The following is a 20082-nucleotide window of genomic DNA, read 5'->3' as shown; positions in this document are numbered from 1 at the left end:
TCCGTCCTCCATTGGGACCTTCCCCCATGATGTACTGCCTCATCTTGGGCCAGACCAAGGAAGTCAGCCTTCTATGGACTGAGACCTCTGAAACCCTGAGCCCCCAATACACCTTTCCTCTAAGTTGTTCTTGTCAGGTATTTGGCCACAGCAACACAAAAGTTAACTAAAACACCCATCTCCATATCTCTCTCCTAGTTTTCTCTCATAATGTCCTTGTTCCCAAATCCAGCAGAGAAGACTAGAAACATATTTATCTATCTCCTGACAACTAAGGCCAGATTCATTGCTAGGCAGCCACCTGCAATGCACCCTTTACCAGAGATGAAATGGATGTGCAGGGCCACCTGCTGGAAATTCAAAGCAGCACACTCTACTCAGATGCTAACTCATTTACTGACCAGTTGTGTAGGGCAGTGGTCTTGTGACTGACTGGTACCCAAGGCACAGGCTTTCCCAGGAGGGTTCAGAGTTTAAAGGGCATCACTTTCCAGCTCTCAAATCTCACGGGGGATTTCCCCTAGAATTGACAGGCCAGGAAACACAGGTAGCAGAGCAGAGCCCTGCTGTTCCTCCTGGTCACAGACTGTCCTGAGAGAGGATGCACAGGCAACACTTACAGAGCCCTCACTCAAAGCCAGGCATTGTTGTAACTGCTGTGCATTTACCAGCTCATGGAAAACTTCTCAAGTTCTAGACAAAGGCGCAAGTCCAAATTCAACTCTCATTGGAGAATGCCTCCTTAATTGAGGTCTGGAGCATATTTGGCATCTTTTTCAGGGTATGATCTAGAAAGTTCTCCTTTGTAATAATTAACATATTTCCAGGAAAAAAAGGATTCTACCTTAAGAATAAAACTTACACTTTCTTAATATTTATTGAGATTCATAATTAACTACTGTTTATCAGATGATGATTAACATTGTAAACGCCCATTTCTGTACCTGCCCCCAAATGTGAAAGGTGTACAAGCTTTGCAAAATTCTTTTGAGAATACTCTTATAAAAAGATTAGCAGACCGCGGAACAACTTCCAGGGTTAAAAAAAGGGAAGCAGCAGATACTCAAATCGTGGTGGGTATGCTTGCTTTCTTCATGAATTCCTGGAATTGTGAAAAACCAACAGACTTCTCTTGGGAGTGGTGATAGTGCATGTGTTGCAATCAAGTATCTCAAACTGGAATGTACTTGAATGTGTGGCTTGCAGAATGCTACTCCTTGGATTCTGCGGGTACAGCGGTGCAAACACAGGTCTCGGTGGAAAACATCAGGTCCAAAGCCTGGGAACTCAGAAAACGCAAGGTAAGTTCCTCAGTTTCGGACTTCAAAGCTGCACTGAAGATCTACACGACCTCTCGCACCCCACAGTCGAAGCACCACACCCCCGACCAACCCCGGCGAGTGCCGGGAAGCCCAGCTCTAGACCACCGCCCCGGGCAGACTTTATGCCCCGCCCTCACGGCGCGCTAGCGGAGGAGGGGCGGGGCAAGACGAGGCCCGGGATTGGTGGGTGGGGCATGTGGAGGGGCGGGGCGAGACAGTCCGACTAGGACGAGGATTGGTGGGCGGGGGCGGAGAGGGGCGGGGCAAGACAGTCCTGGACGAGGCTGGGGATTGGCGGGCGGGGTGGGGCGCGGGCCTCTTGAGGGCGTGGCCTTGGACACGTGGTGCGGAACCGGCGCCTGGGGTGAGCGGGCCTCATTGGCTGGACCTTCCTTCTCTGGTGGGCGATCCAGGCCTCTGGCGACCAGGCGTGAGGGCTCGCGCAGCTGCAGGAGTCGCACTCCTTGGTGTGGGAGCGTCGGGCCCCAGGCCGCAGCCAGTGAAGCCCGGCTGTCCCCAGCGCGGCCGGCGGTAGAGGCCCTAGCGGGGTCGCGGATCGGAAGGGGCCTCTCGCGCCGCATCCCGAGGGGCCAGCCGAGCGTCCGGGCGGGTGAGGGGACCTGCTCGACCGCGCCCGGGCTCCGGCCTGCGTGGCGACCTGGTGCAGGTGGGGTGGCGGGAGCAGCGTGCAGCTAGTGCTGCCCTGGGGAGGTCTGTCGTGCGCTCAGCCTTCTGCAGACACGCGCAGGGCCTGGCTCGCCCTGGCACCTGAGGCGGAGGATTCCCCAGCGGCGGGGAGACATTCCCTTGCCATCTCGCTGGTGTGGCAGGCCCCTTACTCCATCACCTGTTTCCTCTGTAAAATGAAGTCTGTGCCTGGTCCCCTGCACTAACGCCCTTGAGTCCCGGGGCCCTACAGAGGGGGCCACCAGTGTGGTTGGCTTCTGGAGAGGCAGCCTGGTTCAGACTCCGGGTAACCAAACCAGGAGAACTCTCCTGGGACCTGTTCCTGATAGCCTGTGTTGTCTCGAATGTTGGCAGGGAGGAGTGGCAAAAAGTAGTTTCGTGATATGTTTAGGATGAAATTCTAGAATAGGCAAATAGGAGATCCCCACCCGCGGTTTAGTGAGGGTAGTAGTTCTCTAACATATACCTTGAGGTCTCAGGGGAAAAAGATTGAGACACTCAGAATTAAAAGAATCATTTGTGTATATCGCTGCGTAGTTCATATCGTTTCTCCTTCCCCTCTTAGCAGCCTCTATTTAAATGTTGCTCCCCATGAACTTTATATTTTTAGAGGGGAGGAAGCCTGTCATATATTTGGAGGGATAATATATTGCTTTTGTTCTTTCCTACACACTGCGTTTACCTTAGTAAATGAGTTTCATCAAGTCACATAAAAGTGGTTCCATTTAGTGGCTTTGGTGTTAGTGGAGGTGAAACAGAAGTCAAGTACTGATTGGGAGACCAAAAATCAGAATCTGCCCGACCTGCTCTGCTTTCTGACAGTTAATATAGGGGAGGTGCTTTGAGCAGTCCTTGTGGTTTTACAGGGTAACTGAACAATCTGTGTCTGTTTACTCTTGGCCAACAGGCACAGCTTAGACAATTACATCTTTGAGTGCTTTAGAAAGCCATTAGTTAATTGACTAAAAAAAAAAAAATATTAATGAGATGATTCCACAGTGAGTTTGGAATTTGTGGTATTTAGTGACCAGAAACTCAAAGGAAAAGCACCCAGTGTAGGGTATGGTCTGGCTGAACAGGATTTCATCTCATGTAAATAGGTGGCTTCTCTGTGTGCATTTTTTGGTGACAGATGGCTGAAATTTGACTCATTAACACTGATAAAAATGCCTCAGCAGCATTCACGGACTCTGTTCTACTTGAGACTCCTTCCCATGAATGCCTGAGCCTGGGGCATTACAAGTTGGCCCAGAGTATGAAAATATTTCATGCTTTCTTGCTAGTGTCTGTGAGGAAGAAGGGGAAAAGGACATTGAGAGCTTCGTGGTGTAATCTCCTACCCATATAGAAAGCACATCTGCCGTACTGTGCAGCTGGAGAACCTTCCTTAGTCTGCTGTGCGGCTGCCACACTTCATGTCACATGGATCAAGTCAGTCACCTATTTACAACAGCTCTAGAGCCCTATACCAAGAATATATGCTGTTCAACAACAGTGTGTCAGTGTGCAAGCATTTGCCCTGCACCCACTTCAGACCCATAAAGTTGTGGTAGGATCTTGTCACTTTGCTGCACTCAGGACAAATCTGCTCAGACAGCTGATCTCTTTTCTATTTCTGTTTAAGTCTTGAGTTTTTGAAGAAAGAGGAGAGACACTGCTTTGAAAGTCTAGAGACATTTTTATTTTGTCTTCATTCTGATTTTTTAAAGCAGTCCCATGATTTACTTGCCCTGCGTCTGTAAGATAGAGCAGGAGTCAGAGTCTCAGATGTGAAAGCTGAATGTTAGAAAATGTGTGTGGGGGGCAAATATGTGTGCCAGGAATGGAAGTTTGGTTTTTATTTTTTAATTTAAACTTATGTTTTTAACTGATGCACAAAAACATAAACATTGTACATAATCATGGAGTGCAATGAGGCATTTCGGTGAAGTATGCATTGTACAATGCTCAAATCCAGGGCAAATATACCTGTCTCCTCAAACACCGATCATTTTCTTATGGTAAAAACATTATGAAACCTGTTTCATGGGCTGGAGATATGGCTCAGTGGCAGAGCCTAGCATATGTGAGGCTGGCACTGGGTTTGATTCTTAGCACCACATCAAAAGAAATCTGTCGCCTAGCTTTCTCCTGTGTAGGGTGTTATCATTACCCACACTTGCCCTACTGGACAATGGGGAAGTTTCTTTATCTTGGGTCCTTGTGGAGGTTGAGTGCAGCACGCGGCCCTTTGGCAGCTTCTGTGCTAAGATCCTTAGCATTCCTAAAATGAATTTATCTGGTGTGCCTGGGGCTGTCTTGGCTGAGTTCTGGGTTTGTGGCTGTTGAGACAGGATGTGACATTTTTGCTGAGATCTTGAAATGGTCATAGAAAGTGGTCAGTTCTCTGTTTGCTTTAAGAAAGTGAATTTTTTTTTTAAATGCTGGTAAATTAGTATCATTGGGAAGTGCCTATTTTACTTTTCGTCAGATTGTCTGCAACTCAGGGCCTTTCAGTTACCTGCCACTGGACACAGGGTTTTGTGTGGATTTTCCTTCTGAGAAAAGGGAAGGTGAATCTAAACCTCTAACTAGATCCCAGAGATCATGACTCTGAAGCCAGTGACTTCCTGGAGAGTCCTGATGCCATGGGAGTGTTGTAATGCTGCCCAGGAAGGGAAGGGCAGAGGGCCCTACAGTGCTGATCTGAGAGCTCAGCAAGTGCTTCCAGCTGCTTACCTCAGTCCCCACCTACAGGTGGCTGGTGGATTGTTCTCCCTTCCAAGAAGCTTCAAGGTCTGCAGTCTAGTAGAAAGATGTCGGCTCTAACTACCCTGTTCCAGTATATTGATGAAAACCAGGACCGCTACATTAAGGTAAGGGAATATTTCATCCTAGTAAACAATGAAATTTACTTTAATTCTAGAATCTGAGAAACTTTCAATAAGCCAATATGAGTTACATAATTTAAAGCAAGTATTAAAAATGTTACCTAGCAGAGGCTGAGACAGGAAGATTGTAAGTTCAAAGCCAGTCTCAGCAAAACTGAGGCTGCTAAGCAACTCAGTGAGACCTTTTTTTTTTTTTTTTTAGAGAGAGAGAGAATTTTTTAATTTTTTTTTTTAAGTTTTCGGCGAACACAATATCTTTGTTTGTATGTGGTGCTGAGGATCAAACCCGGGCCGCACGCATGCCAGGCGAGTGCACTACCGCTTGAGCCACATCCTCAGCCCCAAGACCTTGTCTCTAAATAAAACACAAAACAGGGCTGGGGATGTGTCTTAATGGTTGAGTGCCCTGAGTTCAATCCCTGGTATCCACCCTCCAAAAAGAAAAAAAAAATGTTACCTACTTTTCTCATTACAGCAAAAGTTATACTTTTTGGCATTTGACAAAAGTGTGAATATGTTTCTAGAAATAACAACTAATTTGAGATTTTGTTTAACCACAATCTGTGATTTCTTATGTTACATATTAAAGAACCAGTAAATATTTAACATGGTCTAAGTTACTCAGTAATATTATATATTAATGTTTCTTGAAGTTAAGTTGAAGAATTATGCTTTAAAGTTATTCTGATGGACATATTTCAGACAAAATATTTAGAATCCTCCTTCTAAAAATTACACTTTAGAAAACTTGACTATTGCCAGGATGAGAAAAAAGCATTAGATATCAGATAGCATGAGATATTGTTCATATCTTTCACTTATAATTTTACTAGATTCAGAAACTAATTTTTGGAACTCTATATTTAAGTTCACATCATCTTAAATGATTAAAAATACACATCCTGACATTTTGTTGTTCCACTTTAGTTCTTAGTACAAACAATTTTCAAAGTCTGAACAAAAGTAACCTGACAGGTCTGTCCCCTGTGTCCATCAGCCTGGTCAGAGTGAAGCAGCAAGTCAGTTTCATGTGCCAGAAACCCCCCCCCCCCCCCCCCCCGCAAGTGCCTTTCTCTCCTAAAGGAGCAACATTTCAGAATCCCTTTCCATTTGCTGTCCACAACAGAAACTTGCAAACTGGGTGGCTATCCAGAGTGTTTCTGCCTGGCCCGAGAAGAGAGGGGAGATCAGAAGGATGATGGAGGCTGCTGCCGCGGATATCCAGCAGCTGGGAGGTTCTGTGGAGCTGGTGGATATTGGGAAACAAAAGGTATGACCTGGCCTTGCAGAACCACAAGCCAGATTCTGCCTAGGGGCTGGCAGGACTCTGCAAGTTCTTGGAGGACCTTTGGCTTCAGACGCTCCACCCAAGAAGTGTGGCCCTGGTGCAGAGCCTGCCTCTGAGAAGGATTGCCACATTGCTCTGGGGCAGAGGCTCAGTCCAGGAAGGAGAACTGCTGACAGTTTCTCTAGAATAAGTTCATGTGATGGTCATTCATAGAGCATAGCTGAAATTCTCCCAGAAATCAGCATGCTTTCAAAAGAGGAAGCTTATTCCTGTCACTTTATTCATATCACTTTAAAAATAGTGAAGACCCCATTCACACAGCACCGTGTCCTGAGAGAGAAGGGGTGCCACAGGTCAATGGCATTTTAATACAGGATTCCAACAGATGAGAATGCTTTGTTTTCTGTGCAGTTTAAGTGAGCAATCTCACTTTGTGGACCCTGGTCTGCTAGTTTTGGTTTTGGATGTTTTGAGGCCCACGTGATTTGTATTTTCATGCCCTGTATTTTCAGTTTGGAAGACTCCTATATCTCAGAGCATGAAAGCGCTAGTTTGTCTCTGTTCTTTTGCCTGATGACCTAAGTGTTAAGTTGCACTCATGGTCCTGGAATTTGGAGTGTGGCCATCAGTGTGCTCCCTTCATCCTGGTGAGCTGTGTGTCACTGATTCATGGCAAGGCCCAAATTAAAATTCAGGCCTCCTGACTCAGGGTCCACTATTGTTCTTTTTTAAGATTTTCTTCTAACAACAAATTCAATGATTGGTTTAAAACATTACAGCTCCCCAACAATTTCCTCCCATTCTTTTAAGAATAAACCAAGTCTCTTGATATTGTTTTTTAATGAGAGCAGTTGTGACTTACTCCTCCCTTTCTTCCCAAGATATAAAAAAATCTGGGTGGGGTAAATAATTTTTTTAAGAGTTGTTTCACTACAATAAATAGGTTTATTCCATCTAACACTGACTTCACAGGGCAGTTCTAAAGAAAAGGCCTCCTATAAATGGCTGTTGTACATTTCAGATCATATTGAACCTATCTCAACAAGGAGTTGAAAGATTTCAGCACTGTGGAAAAGTTCTGCAGAGACTTTTGCAGGAGGCAACAGCACACTGGTCTTCCCCTGAGCATTCTGGTGGTAGCAGGGCTCCTTGTTTAGAGGCTGATGGCCTGAGGCAGGTGTGCAGGGAGCACCAGCCAATGCAGAAGCAGGAGTGTTTCCAGCTTACAGAGGGAAGTGAACACCAGGAATTTCAGGTCCTTAAGGATTTCAGAACCAGTTTGCCTAAGGGCTCCAATAGCTTCTTAGAAAATGCTGAAGTATTTCAATATTTCAGGCTCTGTCAAATAGAAATATATTTAGAGAAAATCTGCTGTCATTTAAAAGATCATTTTTCTGCTCAGGCCAGCTGAGCTCTGGCTGTGATCACAGAGGCCGTGTGTCCTTTGTGCCCAGGACAGGAGTTTAAGGAACAGTTAGTTCTTTGCCCCCACCAATGCACAAACCCAGCCTTTGGTGCAGTCAAGTGAGCAAAGGACATTGAGTCCTCACTCTGCACACTGGTAGCTGCCAGGTTATGAGAATTGCTTGGGGTATTATTTTACCAGTAGAGTCTACTGAGAAAACAAGTCACGTGTCCTTACAGGACACCCAGCTACCCGCCTGGTTCTCTGACCGCTTGTGTACATAAAGCTCAGGAGCCCTGGAGTTTGGGAGGTGGACAGATCTAAGCCTGTCACCAGCATTGTCCTGATCTGATTGTCATTTTCATTTGCTGTTCATTTTACCTCTTCAGTGTAAAATGTGAGTTTAGCTTCATTATCAATTCAGTTTGTATGTTATGTTTATTAACAGATATTTCCAGAAATGGTGTTTTCTAATAGCTAGATTAATACATGTGTGTGATAATCTGGCTGGAACAGTCCTTTCCTCCTGTGCTGAATCAGCAAGAGTGTGTGCACTCCTACCCTGACACTTTGTAGCCATTGTGGGGGCTTTCTGTTAGGATATAGGACCTGGTAGAGGAGGAGGAACATGAGTGAGCGGGGCCCATGTACAGTCGCAGATGGAGACCATGGACATGATACGAAGGAGGAGAAGAACTGACTGGTTTGCCTTCCTGTCCCCATGATTCTTCTCCAACAAAGGGGATTTTGTGACTAATATCCCTGTTCCCCATTCTTACAGGACAGTGGACAATTGATAAGGCTTTGGGAAAAAGCTCAGAGGACTACTAATCATCACTACTTCATTTAGTAGGGTTTAATATGAATTGTACTGCTTTATATCTTGATTTGTTGCCCATTCTGTGCATAATAGTAGTCTGCATACAGAATTTTAAAAATTTGTCTTTTGATTCAAGATTATAATTATTTTTAACCATTATATTTCAGAAAATAATGAAAGTGACATCCTGAATTCAACCTTCATGATACTTTATTATATAAAGTTTAACAAACTAGTTGGTAAATGTATTCACTTATACATTTATACTTAAATGTATTCACTCTGGATTTCAGGGAAGGAAATTCTTGCTAATTAATGGCTGTGTTGAACATTGTGGTCTTAAACTGTGCGGTAGAAGTTGATTATAAGAACAGATAAGAAAGCCCAGGTTTGTTTTCATCTTTGATGTGAGTTCTGAGCTTATTAACAGGACTGCCCTTGATTGCTTCCTCTGACTCAGCTCCCCGATGGCTCGGAGATACCACTTCCTCCCATTCTGCTCGGCAAACTGGGCTCTGACCCCCAGAAGAAAACAGTATGTGTTTATGGGCATTTGGACGTGCAGCCCGCATCCTTGGAGGACGGCTGGGACAGCGAGCCCTTCACCTTGACAGAGCGGGACGGTGAGGGACAGTGCTTCCAGAGCTCAATGGCCTCCAGAGGAACAGTGCTTTTAGTGCTGGGAGGAGCATTTCTGTTATTTGAGTTTTGGAAAGTTGCTGATGGTCACTTGTTTTTTCCGCTGTGCAGTACAGCGTGTTTTTCACGTCAGCGGGAGGCTGGGTTCCGGGAGTGGCGAAGTGTGCTGTGGTCACTGCAGGTCCCAAGAACCTCCCTCGCTCTGGAAGTGTGCTGTCCATGGCGCGGGCCTTTTGAGCTTCCCTTGCTACTGCTGCTCTTTCCAGAGCAAGGTTCTGAGCTGAGGCTGTGTGGCTTCCAGAGCTGTAACCTCGGGCCTTGCCCTGCTGAGCTGGTCCCCTGCCTGCCCTGTGCATATAGCAAGCATGTTGGACACTGGGAGCCCCGAGCTTGGCCTCTTCTTCCATCCCGCTTGGCAAGAGGGTTCTCTGCTTTCCCTTCTGAACTTTCCCTCACCTCGCCACAGGGCACCCCCTGGCCAGCTAAGGCAGTCCTGTTGGCACCTTGGCCCTCAGGGCAGAGCTCAGACCCTCTTGTCTCACTGAATGCAGAATCTGTCTTCAGGCCTCTCCTGGCTTGCTGTGGACCGCCTGTGACAGTGCAAAACTGAAAAATTGTTTAAAGCAGCATCTTTTATGGCACTCAGTCCTGTCCCATTCCCACCACAGTGTGATTGCTGAGGTACCAAGTTGTAGAGTTAGTCCTCTCTGTGCACTCGGGCTCCTCCTGGTGTCACACCCACATGTCTACCAGGTGGCTCCCTCACCATGTGAACCCACCTGCCCGGGAACAGGCTTTCTTGTCTTTCTCTTCAAGCACTTGATTGCGTCCCACCACATACACCAGAAGAAGGGTCATTCTGTCCCCACCCTGCCCACCCTTCCCTCGGCCCTTCCTGGGCCACTGCTGCTCCCACGCTGAGGATCCCCCAGTGCTGGCTGGCATTGCTTGGCCCTGCCCCCCTCCAGGCCTTGGCTGCTTCACAACCATTACATATTCCCCCCACATGGCCCCCAGCATGCTACTCCTTACCTGACACCAAGCAGAAGAGTCAGCTGACTGCAGATTCCCTCCCATCGCCTGCCAACCTGCCTCCCCTTCCCTGCTCCTCCTCCCACCTGTGCCCAGCCATGAGGAGCCATGTGCAGGCCCCAGAACCCAGCTCTGCACCGTGAACAGAGTGCTCAAGCCACCATGAGCACCTGCTTGTACTCCAGTACTGGTCACTACTGCCAAGTCCTCTGTGAGGCCTCAATCTGAGAACCCAACAGGTGGACATCCACACCCACCCTCCACAGACTAGTGTAGCTCCTCATATTTCAAAGAAGCTTCATCACAAACATCCAACCAGTGCACCTCCTCCTCATCAGGACCCCTGAGCATGGGGAGCAGGAGTGTTTATCATTCACCTATGATCCAGCACAGCCCTGGCCACTGTAGTTATTTGGTGGTTGTCACAGAAACAAGTTTATTTATTTATTTTTTTAAGGAGAGCTTCTATTTAAGTTTTTGTGAAAAGCTGTGTTTTGTAATAAAAGGAACTTCCCAAGGTAACGATGGCTTTAAGCTTCATGCTGCTTTGGGGTAGGTCATTCTGAAACTGCCAGACCTTTAAAACCGTCTAAGGATGAGGAAGTGAGAGAACCAGCAAGGACAGACAGTAGAACTCGCGCATGGCTGAGCCTGGCTGAGCCTGAACCCATGAGCTGGGACCCTGGGACTGTGGAGGCCAACCTTGGGTCATGTGACAGAGGGAGGAGGAGGGTTTTGAGTGATCTGAGATTTGGTGTGTGTTTTGCTTTGTTTTATGATATTGGGGCTCAAACCCAGGGCCTTGCTCTTGGTTGGTGAGGGCCCGACCCCTGGATACCCACTCCTCTAGCCCCGAGTTGCCTTTGGTGGTGTTCAGCTTCGCAGCCCAGACCCCAGTATAAGTGGTCCTAGAAGCAAGTGCAGAGAGGGGAACAACAGCACCAAGGACACAGACTGGAGGTGTGTCATGTCCTGTAGTTTTCAAAGTGGTAACTAAAGGAAGAAAGAGAAATGGAGAAGTGAGTAATAAAAATGCAAGGTCTATTCTGTATCAAAACAGGTGTCCAACTTAGGGTGAGCTTTGGGATTGAGCTTTGGGGTGCTTTTATGATGATGGCATGTGTGGTTCCTAAGTGTGACCAGGCCTCCTACCTGTAGAAGTCCACCAGCCACCTTGGGAGGCAGCGTTGAAAGAGCTCATCACCTCCTGGAGGTTTCCTGGAATCGCCCTGACCCAGCAATGTTGGCTGGCTCCTGGGGCTTCTGATGTGAGAGAAAGTCTTCCCCGACAGTGTGTGTGTGTGTGTGTATGTGTGTGTGTGTTGCTCACTGGAGATGAGCTCCTTCCCAGCTCATCGTGGTTGTAACTGATTTACTGATTGCTGTTCTAGGCAAATTGTATGGGAGAGGTTCCACTGATGATAAGGGGCCTGTGGCTGGCTGGATGAATGCCCTAGAAGCTTATCAGAAGACCGGTCAGGTATGCCTCCGGCTCTGCCCCCATCGCATTCCACCCACTCACCAGGTTCCACCTGAGCAATCACTGGGCAACCTTAATCAGCACAGGTGATTCAGATTTAAGATCATAGCTGTTTTCAACTTAGAAACATGAGAAGTTTAATTGTTTCACAGATACTCAAAGGTCATACTATTGACTACTTAGCAAAGTCAACAGGATTCAGCCAACACATGGAATGTGAATTTTCTTTCTTTCTTTATGAGGCTAGGGATCAAACCTAGGGCCTCATTCTTTCTGGGCAAGTGCTCTACAGTTAAACTGCACCCCCAGCCCAAAATGTGAAATTTCAGGCATTGATTGTACCCATGACACTTGCCAGAATGCAGCAAGCTTTGGGATGTGGGACAGATTCCTCCCCAGCTCCCCCCTCCCCATTTATATTCTCTTAAAAATAAGTTGTTTTAAAAAAAAACTTCATCAGCTGTGAAATATGTGGTTATTGTTCAAAGTTGGTAAATTAGAGAAAAAAATTGCTAAAAATCCCAAACCTCAAAATACTCATTTAGTGTTTTGTTTCTTAGTAAACTCACTTTTGGTCTTTACTCTAGTTGTGATCACATTGTATGAATAGTTTTTGCTTCTGGCCTTTATCTTGTATCATGATAAAATAAGAATAAGATAAGCATTTTTGTCAAAGTATGGACTGTTAGCTATGAAAAGGGTCTCAGGCCCTCTGGTCTGGCAAGTGGTTTTGCATAGGAGGGAGCCAACACACAGAACCACCTGCCTGGCACAGGCAGCCCTTTGCACTAGGCATGGGAGCCAGGAAGCCTCACCCTTCCAGTGCTGCCTGGAGCCACGGCCTTGCGGTGGAGATGCCTTGGGGTCTAGGAAATCCAAAGTGAGGGACAGTTATGTATAGTGGAGAACCCTCCTAATAGCTCTGTCACCCCTATTCCACATACCCAGGTACCAGGGAAGGTCTCACTTGAGGGTGGAAGAGGAGGAGGAGAGCAGGAGGGGACACACGTCTGTGGACAGCACTGGGGGTGGAGGGCAAAGTATGTGTGGTGAATTGTGCTGCTGCCGGGCAGATTTGAACCCGGTCTCGGTAGACCTGAGTCTGCATTTGGGGCTGCTGTTCCATGCCCTGTTGGTCTCTCGGGTTTCCCTCTTGCTCACCTGCAGCTTCCTTTTCTCATCTGGGGAGGGGACCACTGCCTCACCCTGTAGAGCTGGGAGAGCACCTGGAAGATGTCTAGAGTGGCTGGAGGTGCCAGGGCTCGCAGTGAGGGAGAGCCTACTCGCATTGGCAGAGGCTCTCTGTGCAACACTGAGGATCTGGTGCTCAGGTGTAGAGGTTCTTTGTCCCTCTGTTGTAGAGGGAGCAGCTTGGGCTGTCCTGAACATTCCCCATTTGCTGTCACTGGGCGTCCACAGACGTCCCATTAGGGCTTACCCAGGCATGAGGCAAGGGCCTTCCCTTCCCTGCCCAGGTGCCCTGCAGACCACTGTCTGCCTGTGGCTATCCCAGGAGGTTGGGTATTTGAAATTTCAGTGGAGAGCAGAGAAGCCAACTCCCTCCTCCTGCCTTCTGTCACAGGACATCCCTGTCAACGTGCGGTTCTGTCTCGAAGGAATGGAGGAGTCTGGCTCTGAAGGCCTGGATGAGCTGATTTTTGCCCAGAAAGACAAGTTCTTTAAAGATGTGGACTACATCTGCATTTCTGACAACTACTGGCTGGGGAAGAAGAAGCCCTGCCTCACATATGGCCTCAGGGGCATTTGCTACTTTTTCATTGAGGTATGTGCCCAGTTCTGAGGCTCTTCCCTAGCCCTGAGTTTCCTTGTCTTCCTACCCTAAAGCAGGCACGTGCCAAGAGGCAGTCATACAAGAAGGAGAAGTACCAAGCTTGGGTGGTGCCCACTTCCCAGGCTCCGCAAGCCATTGTAGGAGCCCAGGCACAGATGATGGGACTTCCCATGCTCAGAAATCATTTCAGAGAAACATGCAGCCAGAGCAGTGTTGCTCCTCTGTGGCCTTGGAGCAAGTGGGAAGAGAGGCCATGCTGGCCCATCTAGGAGGCCCAGTGTGCAGAGCACTGAGAACGCCTCCTTTAGGAAGTGGAGAGCGTTTCTGAGGCCTTGAGCCCTGAAGCCCTCCGCCTGCATGAGTTACTGTGGGGATCGAGACCCTCCTAGAGGAAGAAGCTGACACTGAGCCAGTGTGGGGAGCCAGCTGGGCTCTGCCCTCACTGGCAACCAAGTCAGGGTGGCACTCCCCCCGGCCCCCCCCCGACCCCGCACAGACTCTGGTGATGGAAGTAGACCCCGTCACCCAGTCAGGGCAGAAATCGTGGCCGTGGCTAACTGAGCACTCGCCCTGGGCATCACAGCCCTCCACACACCACAGGTGACCTGGTGCTGAGAGTGAGTTCCCCTTCACATGGGGGCCTTGCCTTACCTAGTCAGAAGATGGTCAGTGGTGGGGTGGATCTGAGCCAGGTCCCCAGGCTTTCCAGGTCCTCATGAGTCATCATTTATCTTGGGCATGCCCACTTGGGAGATGATCCTTGTGAATGATGGGGCCTGTCTCCCCTGGAGGAGGCTCTGTGTCCTTCAGGGTAAGAAGGGAGAGCTTGCCCTGCAGCGTGCTCTCACCTGTGGCCAGTATTCCCAGCATAGCTGTGGCAGACATACCTGGGGCACCTGAGGCCGGCATCCCCACTTTTTGTGGCAGATGTTCACTGGAGATGAGCACCTTCCCAGCTCATCATGGTCATAACTGACTTACTGACTGCTGTTCTAACCTATAGTTACCCAGGGTCTAGAGTCAGCATATCCAGGATCATTTTTTCTTGTCTGAGTTTCCTAATTGGAGGAACACCTTGCTTTGCTCCTTGAGGGAACAAGTTTTGGTTTGGGAAATTGTCAAGTCTTATGAATGTTCTTTGTTCGATGTGCTGTTACATGATACAAATAAGCTTCCACTAAGCAACCAGATAAAGTGGCCTTTGTTTTCATCTAGGTGGAATGCAGTGACAAAGACCTCCATTCTGGGGTGTACGGTGGCTCTGTGTACGAGGCCATGACGGATCTCATTGCACTGATGGGTGAGTGTGCACTGGCTCACCCTCGGTCGGTACTTGCTGCGTTGGGAGGCTGGTGGGGCTGCTGCTTCCAGGCTCTGCAGTTAGTGCGCCTCAGCGTTCTGCATGAACCAGCTGGTCCATTGTGATGAATTCCTTCCCTCCTTCTGTCCACCGTTTTCTTTAAAAGGTGTCTGTGCTCCATTTCTGACGCTGTCCTCCTCTGCTCTTCCTGGGACTGTCCTGTGCGTTGTCTCCACCTATTGAGACCCTGCCCTAACCCGCACACCCCACTGGGACACCCCAGTTCCTGCCCAACCTACCCTTAGGAGCACAAGCTGCCATCCCTCCTCTGACAGCAGACTACTCTCCTGGAGATGACTACTCTCCTGGGAGCATGGGCTTTGGTCACTTGCCGTGGCTGCCTGCACCTAGGTTCCCATCATGGTCCCCGCTCGAGGCTAAGCAGAGCTCTTCTCTCCCACGTGATTCTGTAAGCTCTCCCTTCCTACCTGACCGGCAGAGGTGCCTCGGGTGAGGTGATGTCTGCTCAGTCCCACTCCCGTTTCTTCTCCTGGACTCCAGAGCAGCTTGTTTCTTGTGGGATGTTTCTTAAAAGTGAAACGCTGGATGGTGTATCTCTTTTGGAGTGAGCCTGCTTGGAGCCAGCTGGTCTGGTTGGTTTCATGGTGTGACTGAGGGCAGTTACCCCCCCTGCTCCTCAGTCTTTGTCTAAAAGCGGAATCGTGATAACTGACTGACTGCCTACTGCCGTAGCACCTGCAGAGGTAGCGGCTCAGGGACATCACCACCAGGGCTGTCCCTGCTGTTCCTGGCCTGTCCCGTCGTGGGCCCCGGAGGCTGAGCTGTGGTCTCTGCGTTGCCTGACCTTCTGGAGTTAGCACTGCTGAGAGCTGCTGAGCATCTTAACCCTTTGCTCCTTCCCCCAGGCTCTCTGATGGACAACAAGGGGAAGATCCTCATCCCTGGTGTCAATGAGGCCGTGGCCCCCGTGACGAGGGAGGAGCATGAGCTCTACGAGCACATCGACTTCGACCTGGACGAGTTTGCCAAGGATGTGGGGGCGGAGACGCTCCTGCACGGCTTCAAGGTGCCCCGGGGCTCCAGTGGGCCCCGCCTGGGGAGGGTGGCAAACCTAGAAAGGAGGGCACGCCAGGCTGGGCACACTTAGGGCCTTTCTGTGTCAGAATCGACTCTGAGAGAACTGGAGGTGGTGTGCAGGGGAACACTGTCATCTCCTGCTGGCGGGTGGCTCCGCTTTCTCTGGGATCTCTGGGATCTGAAGCGTGATCTCTTTACAGTGGGCCCAAAGGTTAGTTAAGGCGCCCTACAGGGCCAAGTTCAAAGGCAGGAGCTGTCCACACCTTGTTGACTTAGCTGGGGGTGGAAATTGTGCTGTGACTTTACTCCTGGTTTGTTTGGGGAAAGTTGGTTTATGAGGTGTGGATATCAGTTCAGCAGTTTCCATAAAGCTGATTTTAACTGAATTCAGCAACAGGCCCGGCTCTCTAGGGTGGGGATGGGAGCAGGCAGAGCAGGCTTGGCCCTTGAGTTTCATCTTTCCCTGAGAAAAGTGAGCACAGAACTCCAGAAGAACATGCGTGGGACCGAGCAGGGCCAACCCTGTGGGTTTGCCCAAGGGTCGGGTGGTGGACAGATCTGAAAGAGGCCTCATGGGGTCCTGCAGTAGCACTGCTCGGCCAGCAGGGACAGGCTGGTGGGAACAGCAGAGAGGCCGAGATGTGGCAGCTCTTTGGGGGCTGAAGGGTCAAGCACATGCCCCCAAGTGTCATAGTCAGCTCCTGAGGCTGTTAAGGCCAGCGAGCCTCCCCTGGGGTGAGGGGCAGTAGTTCCAGAGCCCGCAGCAGCTCTAACCAGCCCTGCCAACTGCTAGACGGCATCTGTCTCCTCAGTGAGCGAGCAAACATGTGTCATGATTTTGCAGAAAGACATCCTCATGCACCGTTGGCGTTACCCGTCCCTCTCCCTCCATGGCATTGAAGGTGCCTTCTCCGGGTCGGGGGCCAAGACCGTGATTCCTAGGAAGGTGGTCGGCAAGTTCTCCATCAGGCTTGTGCCAAACATGACTCCTGAAGTGGTCAGCGAGCAGGTCTGTAGGAGTGTGGCGTGCGGGTGGGCGAGAGCTATGTCATCAGGATGTGGGGAACAAGGGACTTCACTGGAGCAAAAGCCTAGACCCTGAGCACCCTACCTCTTGGCTCTTGCCTAATCAGTAGTCATAGAATAAGCAGTTCAGAAACTTCCCCTCAATGAAGGCCACATGAACAGGCATCCCAAGAAAGTGACCTTCATCACTGCTAGGGCAGCCAGACCTGATCTCTGGCCTCACCCCAAGGCTTCAGGTCAACTGAGGTCCAGATCTGGTAACGGGGTCCACCTGGTTCCCAGAGCAGTCACCCCCTCCTCCAGGGAGGTTCCTCGGAAAGATGGAATCAAAGTCCTTGCTGCTGGGAAGAGGAGACTGGCCCACTTGCCATATGCGGGAACTGAGGTTTGGGCCATATACTGGGTATCTCCTAGATCCATTTTCCACCTAGATGAAATTTAGCTCACGACCATTTTTATAAAGCATATTAGTCTGCTAGAGCTGCCATAAGTGAAGCTGACAGACTGGATGGGTTAGGTGGCAGAAATGTATTACTCCTATTTTTGGAAGCTGAAAAGTCCAAGATGAAGCTTCCAGCAGATGGTGTCTGGCGAGGGCCACTCCTGGCTTGCAGATAGTACCTTCTCTGTGTGCACATAGTGAACAGTGAGTGAGGCTGTAAGGGCACTAATCCTGTCTAACCGGGGCCCCAGCCTATGACTCATTGAACCTTAATTACTTGTACAAAGGTCTTATCTCAAAGTATAGTCATAGTGGTGTTTAGAGTGTCCGCAGGCATTGGAGAGATACAAACAACCTTTTCTTAACATAAAGCATGTCAGAAAACATGTTTTTTCAACTTAATGTAAACATTATCATCACTTGGAACTCCTATGTAAAGGGTAAAATGCTTGAAATTTAAACATTGCCTTTACCTTCAGATAACTGAATTTTATTTCTAGATTAAGTCTAATTTCCTGCTCTTGTGGTTATGTGGATCATTATTCAACAGCAGAAAATGAGACTCTATAGACTCATTATAGAATGTTATAGAGCTGGGGCTGGGGTTGTGGCTCAGCACTTACCTGGCATATGTGAGGCTCTGGGTTCGACAACCCTCAGCACCAAATAAAAACAAACAAATAAATAAAGGTATTTTAAAAAAAGAATGTTGTAGCAGTCTTGTTGTAGATGACTGACTGTAGCCCAAGTAAATCACTAACGTTCCATCACATGCCACGCTTTTTAAAGAGCATGTGTCTCTCCTGTTTGTGGTTTAGGTTACAAGCTACTTGACTAAGAAGTTTGCCGAGCTACACAGCCCCAACAAGTTCAAGGTGTACATGGGCCACGGTGGGAAGCCCTGGGTATCTGACTTCAAGCACCCTCATTACATGGCGGGGAGAAGAGCCCTGAAAACAGGTGGATGTTCCTTGGGGACAGATGCCAGGGATCACGTATCTAAGCGTGTCTGAGGGCCTTGTCATGTCATGTTGGACGCATGACTGTTTTCTCTGTGGTGCTCTCGGGAAGGGCATGGGTGACTTCCTCAGGCTGGGCTGCCGTCCCCAGCATCTGTCAGTATCGCTGCCTCTGTGATGGGTCTCTAGCTCGAGGCTCTGCGTTCACTATTTCTCTCATTCCATTTCTTCTAGTTTTTGGTGTTGAACCAGATTTGACCAGGGAAGGTGGCAGTATTCCTGTGACCTTGACATTTCAGGAGGCCACAGGCAAGAATGTTATGCTGTTGCCAGTGGGCTCAGCCGATGACGGTGCCCACTCCCAGAATGAGAAGCTCAACAGGTGAGCCTCCAGGGCGGGGGCCTGATGCGGTGGGTGCCTGGAGGAGCTTCCCTCCAGCCTCTCTTCTCCCTGCCTTCCTGCCTCCCAGCTGCTACTGCCAAGAAAGGCCAAAGGCCGGCAGGCTGCGTGATTCTGTGACCATCCCTGCATTTGTATCTGCATTTGATGGGAGGCAGGACAGGGCGTGGTGACAGCGGTGTGTGAACCATTCAGCCAGTGTTCTCCTACCACTCGTAAACCCCTCTACTGTTCCTTTTTGAAAAATTCCTTGTCACTGCTCACTGCTTGAGGCACTTGTACTCGTTCTGACTTAGGCAGACATGACAGGGCTTCCTCTAACCCACTGGATGAAGCGAGCCTCTGGGTAGTGGCAGGAAGGAGAGACCCAGGCAGGCAGGGGCTGTGAGCAGGGCAGGGGGAAGTTCCTGGCTGGAGCTGCTGAGGACTGGCAGCAGAAACTCATCCCGGGGAATCAGGGTAGATAGGACCAGCAGTGCAGCCCTGCAGGGGGGCCTGGGGCAGACAGGCCTGGTTCGAGCTGGGCCTGATCCCTAGATCAGAGCCTTGGGTGTGACCTCCTGCGTTCTTAGACCAGGACCAGTATTGGTTCTTGGCAGTGGGGTGGTAGAGATAAGCAGGACTTCCAGCTGAGGTCAGGAGCAGAGGGTGCGCCTGTGCCTTGGGAGGAGTCTCAGCAGGCGGGGGGGGGGGGGGGGGGCTGTATTCTGTGACTCCTGCTGACGTGATGTTGTGTTCTTCCTCCCAGACATAACTACATAGAAGGGACCAAGGTGCTGGCCGCATACCTGTACGAGGTGTCTCAGCTAAAGGACTGACAGGCCTGGTTTTCTGTGGACTGCCAGTCGGAGCAGAAGGAATCCTGCCCTCTGCCCTGTCCTCTTCCTCTTCTGACTCGCCCAGGAAGTGGAAGTTCCCCTCCCTTTTCCTCTTACAGGTCACTCTCAGACCGCCAAGAATGGACACAGGTGCACCCAGCTGTCGGAGGGTGGAGTTAGCTGTGCTGCCAGTTGGAAATGCTTAGTCCTGGGGCTTATCAGGGACAGCTGAGTGACCCCCAGGGTGGGTTCTCAGAGGTGGCCATTGTGACTCAGCCTCCAGAAGGCAGCCAAGGTCCAAAAGCACAAGTTCCTCAGGAGGCACCTGCCTTCAAATTAGGGTGGACAGGGCTTGCTCTTCTCCGCCCGCCGCCTCCCTGCTGCCAGGCGTGCACAGCTGGGACACCCAGAAAGGAAATGGGAGATCCAAGGCTTCCTACACCATGATGGTCCCTCTGAGACCCTCACAGTTGTGTGTTTCTGTCCTCTCTTGAGACCTTGACTGTCTGTCTCCCCACTCTGTCACAGTCCCTTGGAACCCAGCCTGCAAGTGCTAGTGACAGCACCAGTGCCTCTCCGTCCACTCTGCTCAATAAAGTGAAAACAGAGCCTCTGAAGGCATTGCTGTGCCTGGCTTAGGCCTGGAGCACGCGTGTGTGGTGGGGTGCCATGGGGTGTGCTCGTGGAGCATGTGTGTACTTGTG

At 49.6% G+C, this 20082-nt stretch overlaps 1 protein-coding gene across 4 annotated transcripts; it reads left to right on the top strand.

The window, feature by feature from the left end:
- The first annotated feature begins 1190 nt into the window (after positions 1-1190).
- On the top strand, positions 1191-19995 carry Cndp2 (carnosine dipeptidase 2). 4 transcript variants are annotated; one of them, XM_078029874.1, is made up of 12 exons: positions 1191-1301; positions 4746-4864; positions 6006-6149; positions 8853-9015; positions 11455-11543; positions 13126-13326; positions 14551-14635; positions 15562-15722; positions 16578-16742; positions 18020-18161; positions 18395-18542; positions 19309-19995. In XM_078029874.1, the coding sequence occupies exons 1-12, from the start codon at positions 1208-1210 to the stop codon at positions 19376-19378; spliced, it is 1581 nt and encodes a 526-aa protein (XP_077886000.1). In that variant the 5' UTR covers positions 1191-1207; the 3' UTR covers positions 19379-19995. The 4 variants fall into 4 exon arrangements, with proteins under 4 accessions (XP_077886000.1, XP_077886003.1, XP_077886002.1 ...); XM_078029877.1 differs by lacking the exon at positions 1191-1301 and adding an exon at positions 1666-1686; XM_078029876.1 differs by lacking the exon at positions 1191-1301 and adding an exon at positions 1702-1989.
- Positions 19996-20082: the final 87 nt, after the last annotated feature.

Source organism: Ictidomys tridecemlineatus, chromosome 13 (assembly GCF_052094955.1).
Source record: "Ictidomys tridecemlineatus isolate mIctTri1 chromosome 13, mIctTri1.hap1, whole genome shotgun sequence".
Classification (NCBI taxonomy): Eukaryota; Metazoa; Chordata; class Mammalia; order Rodentia; family Sciuridae; genus Ictidomys; species Ictidomys tridecemlineatus.
This window is presented reverse-complemented; position numbering and strand designations above follow the sequence as displayed.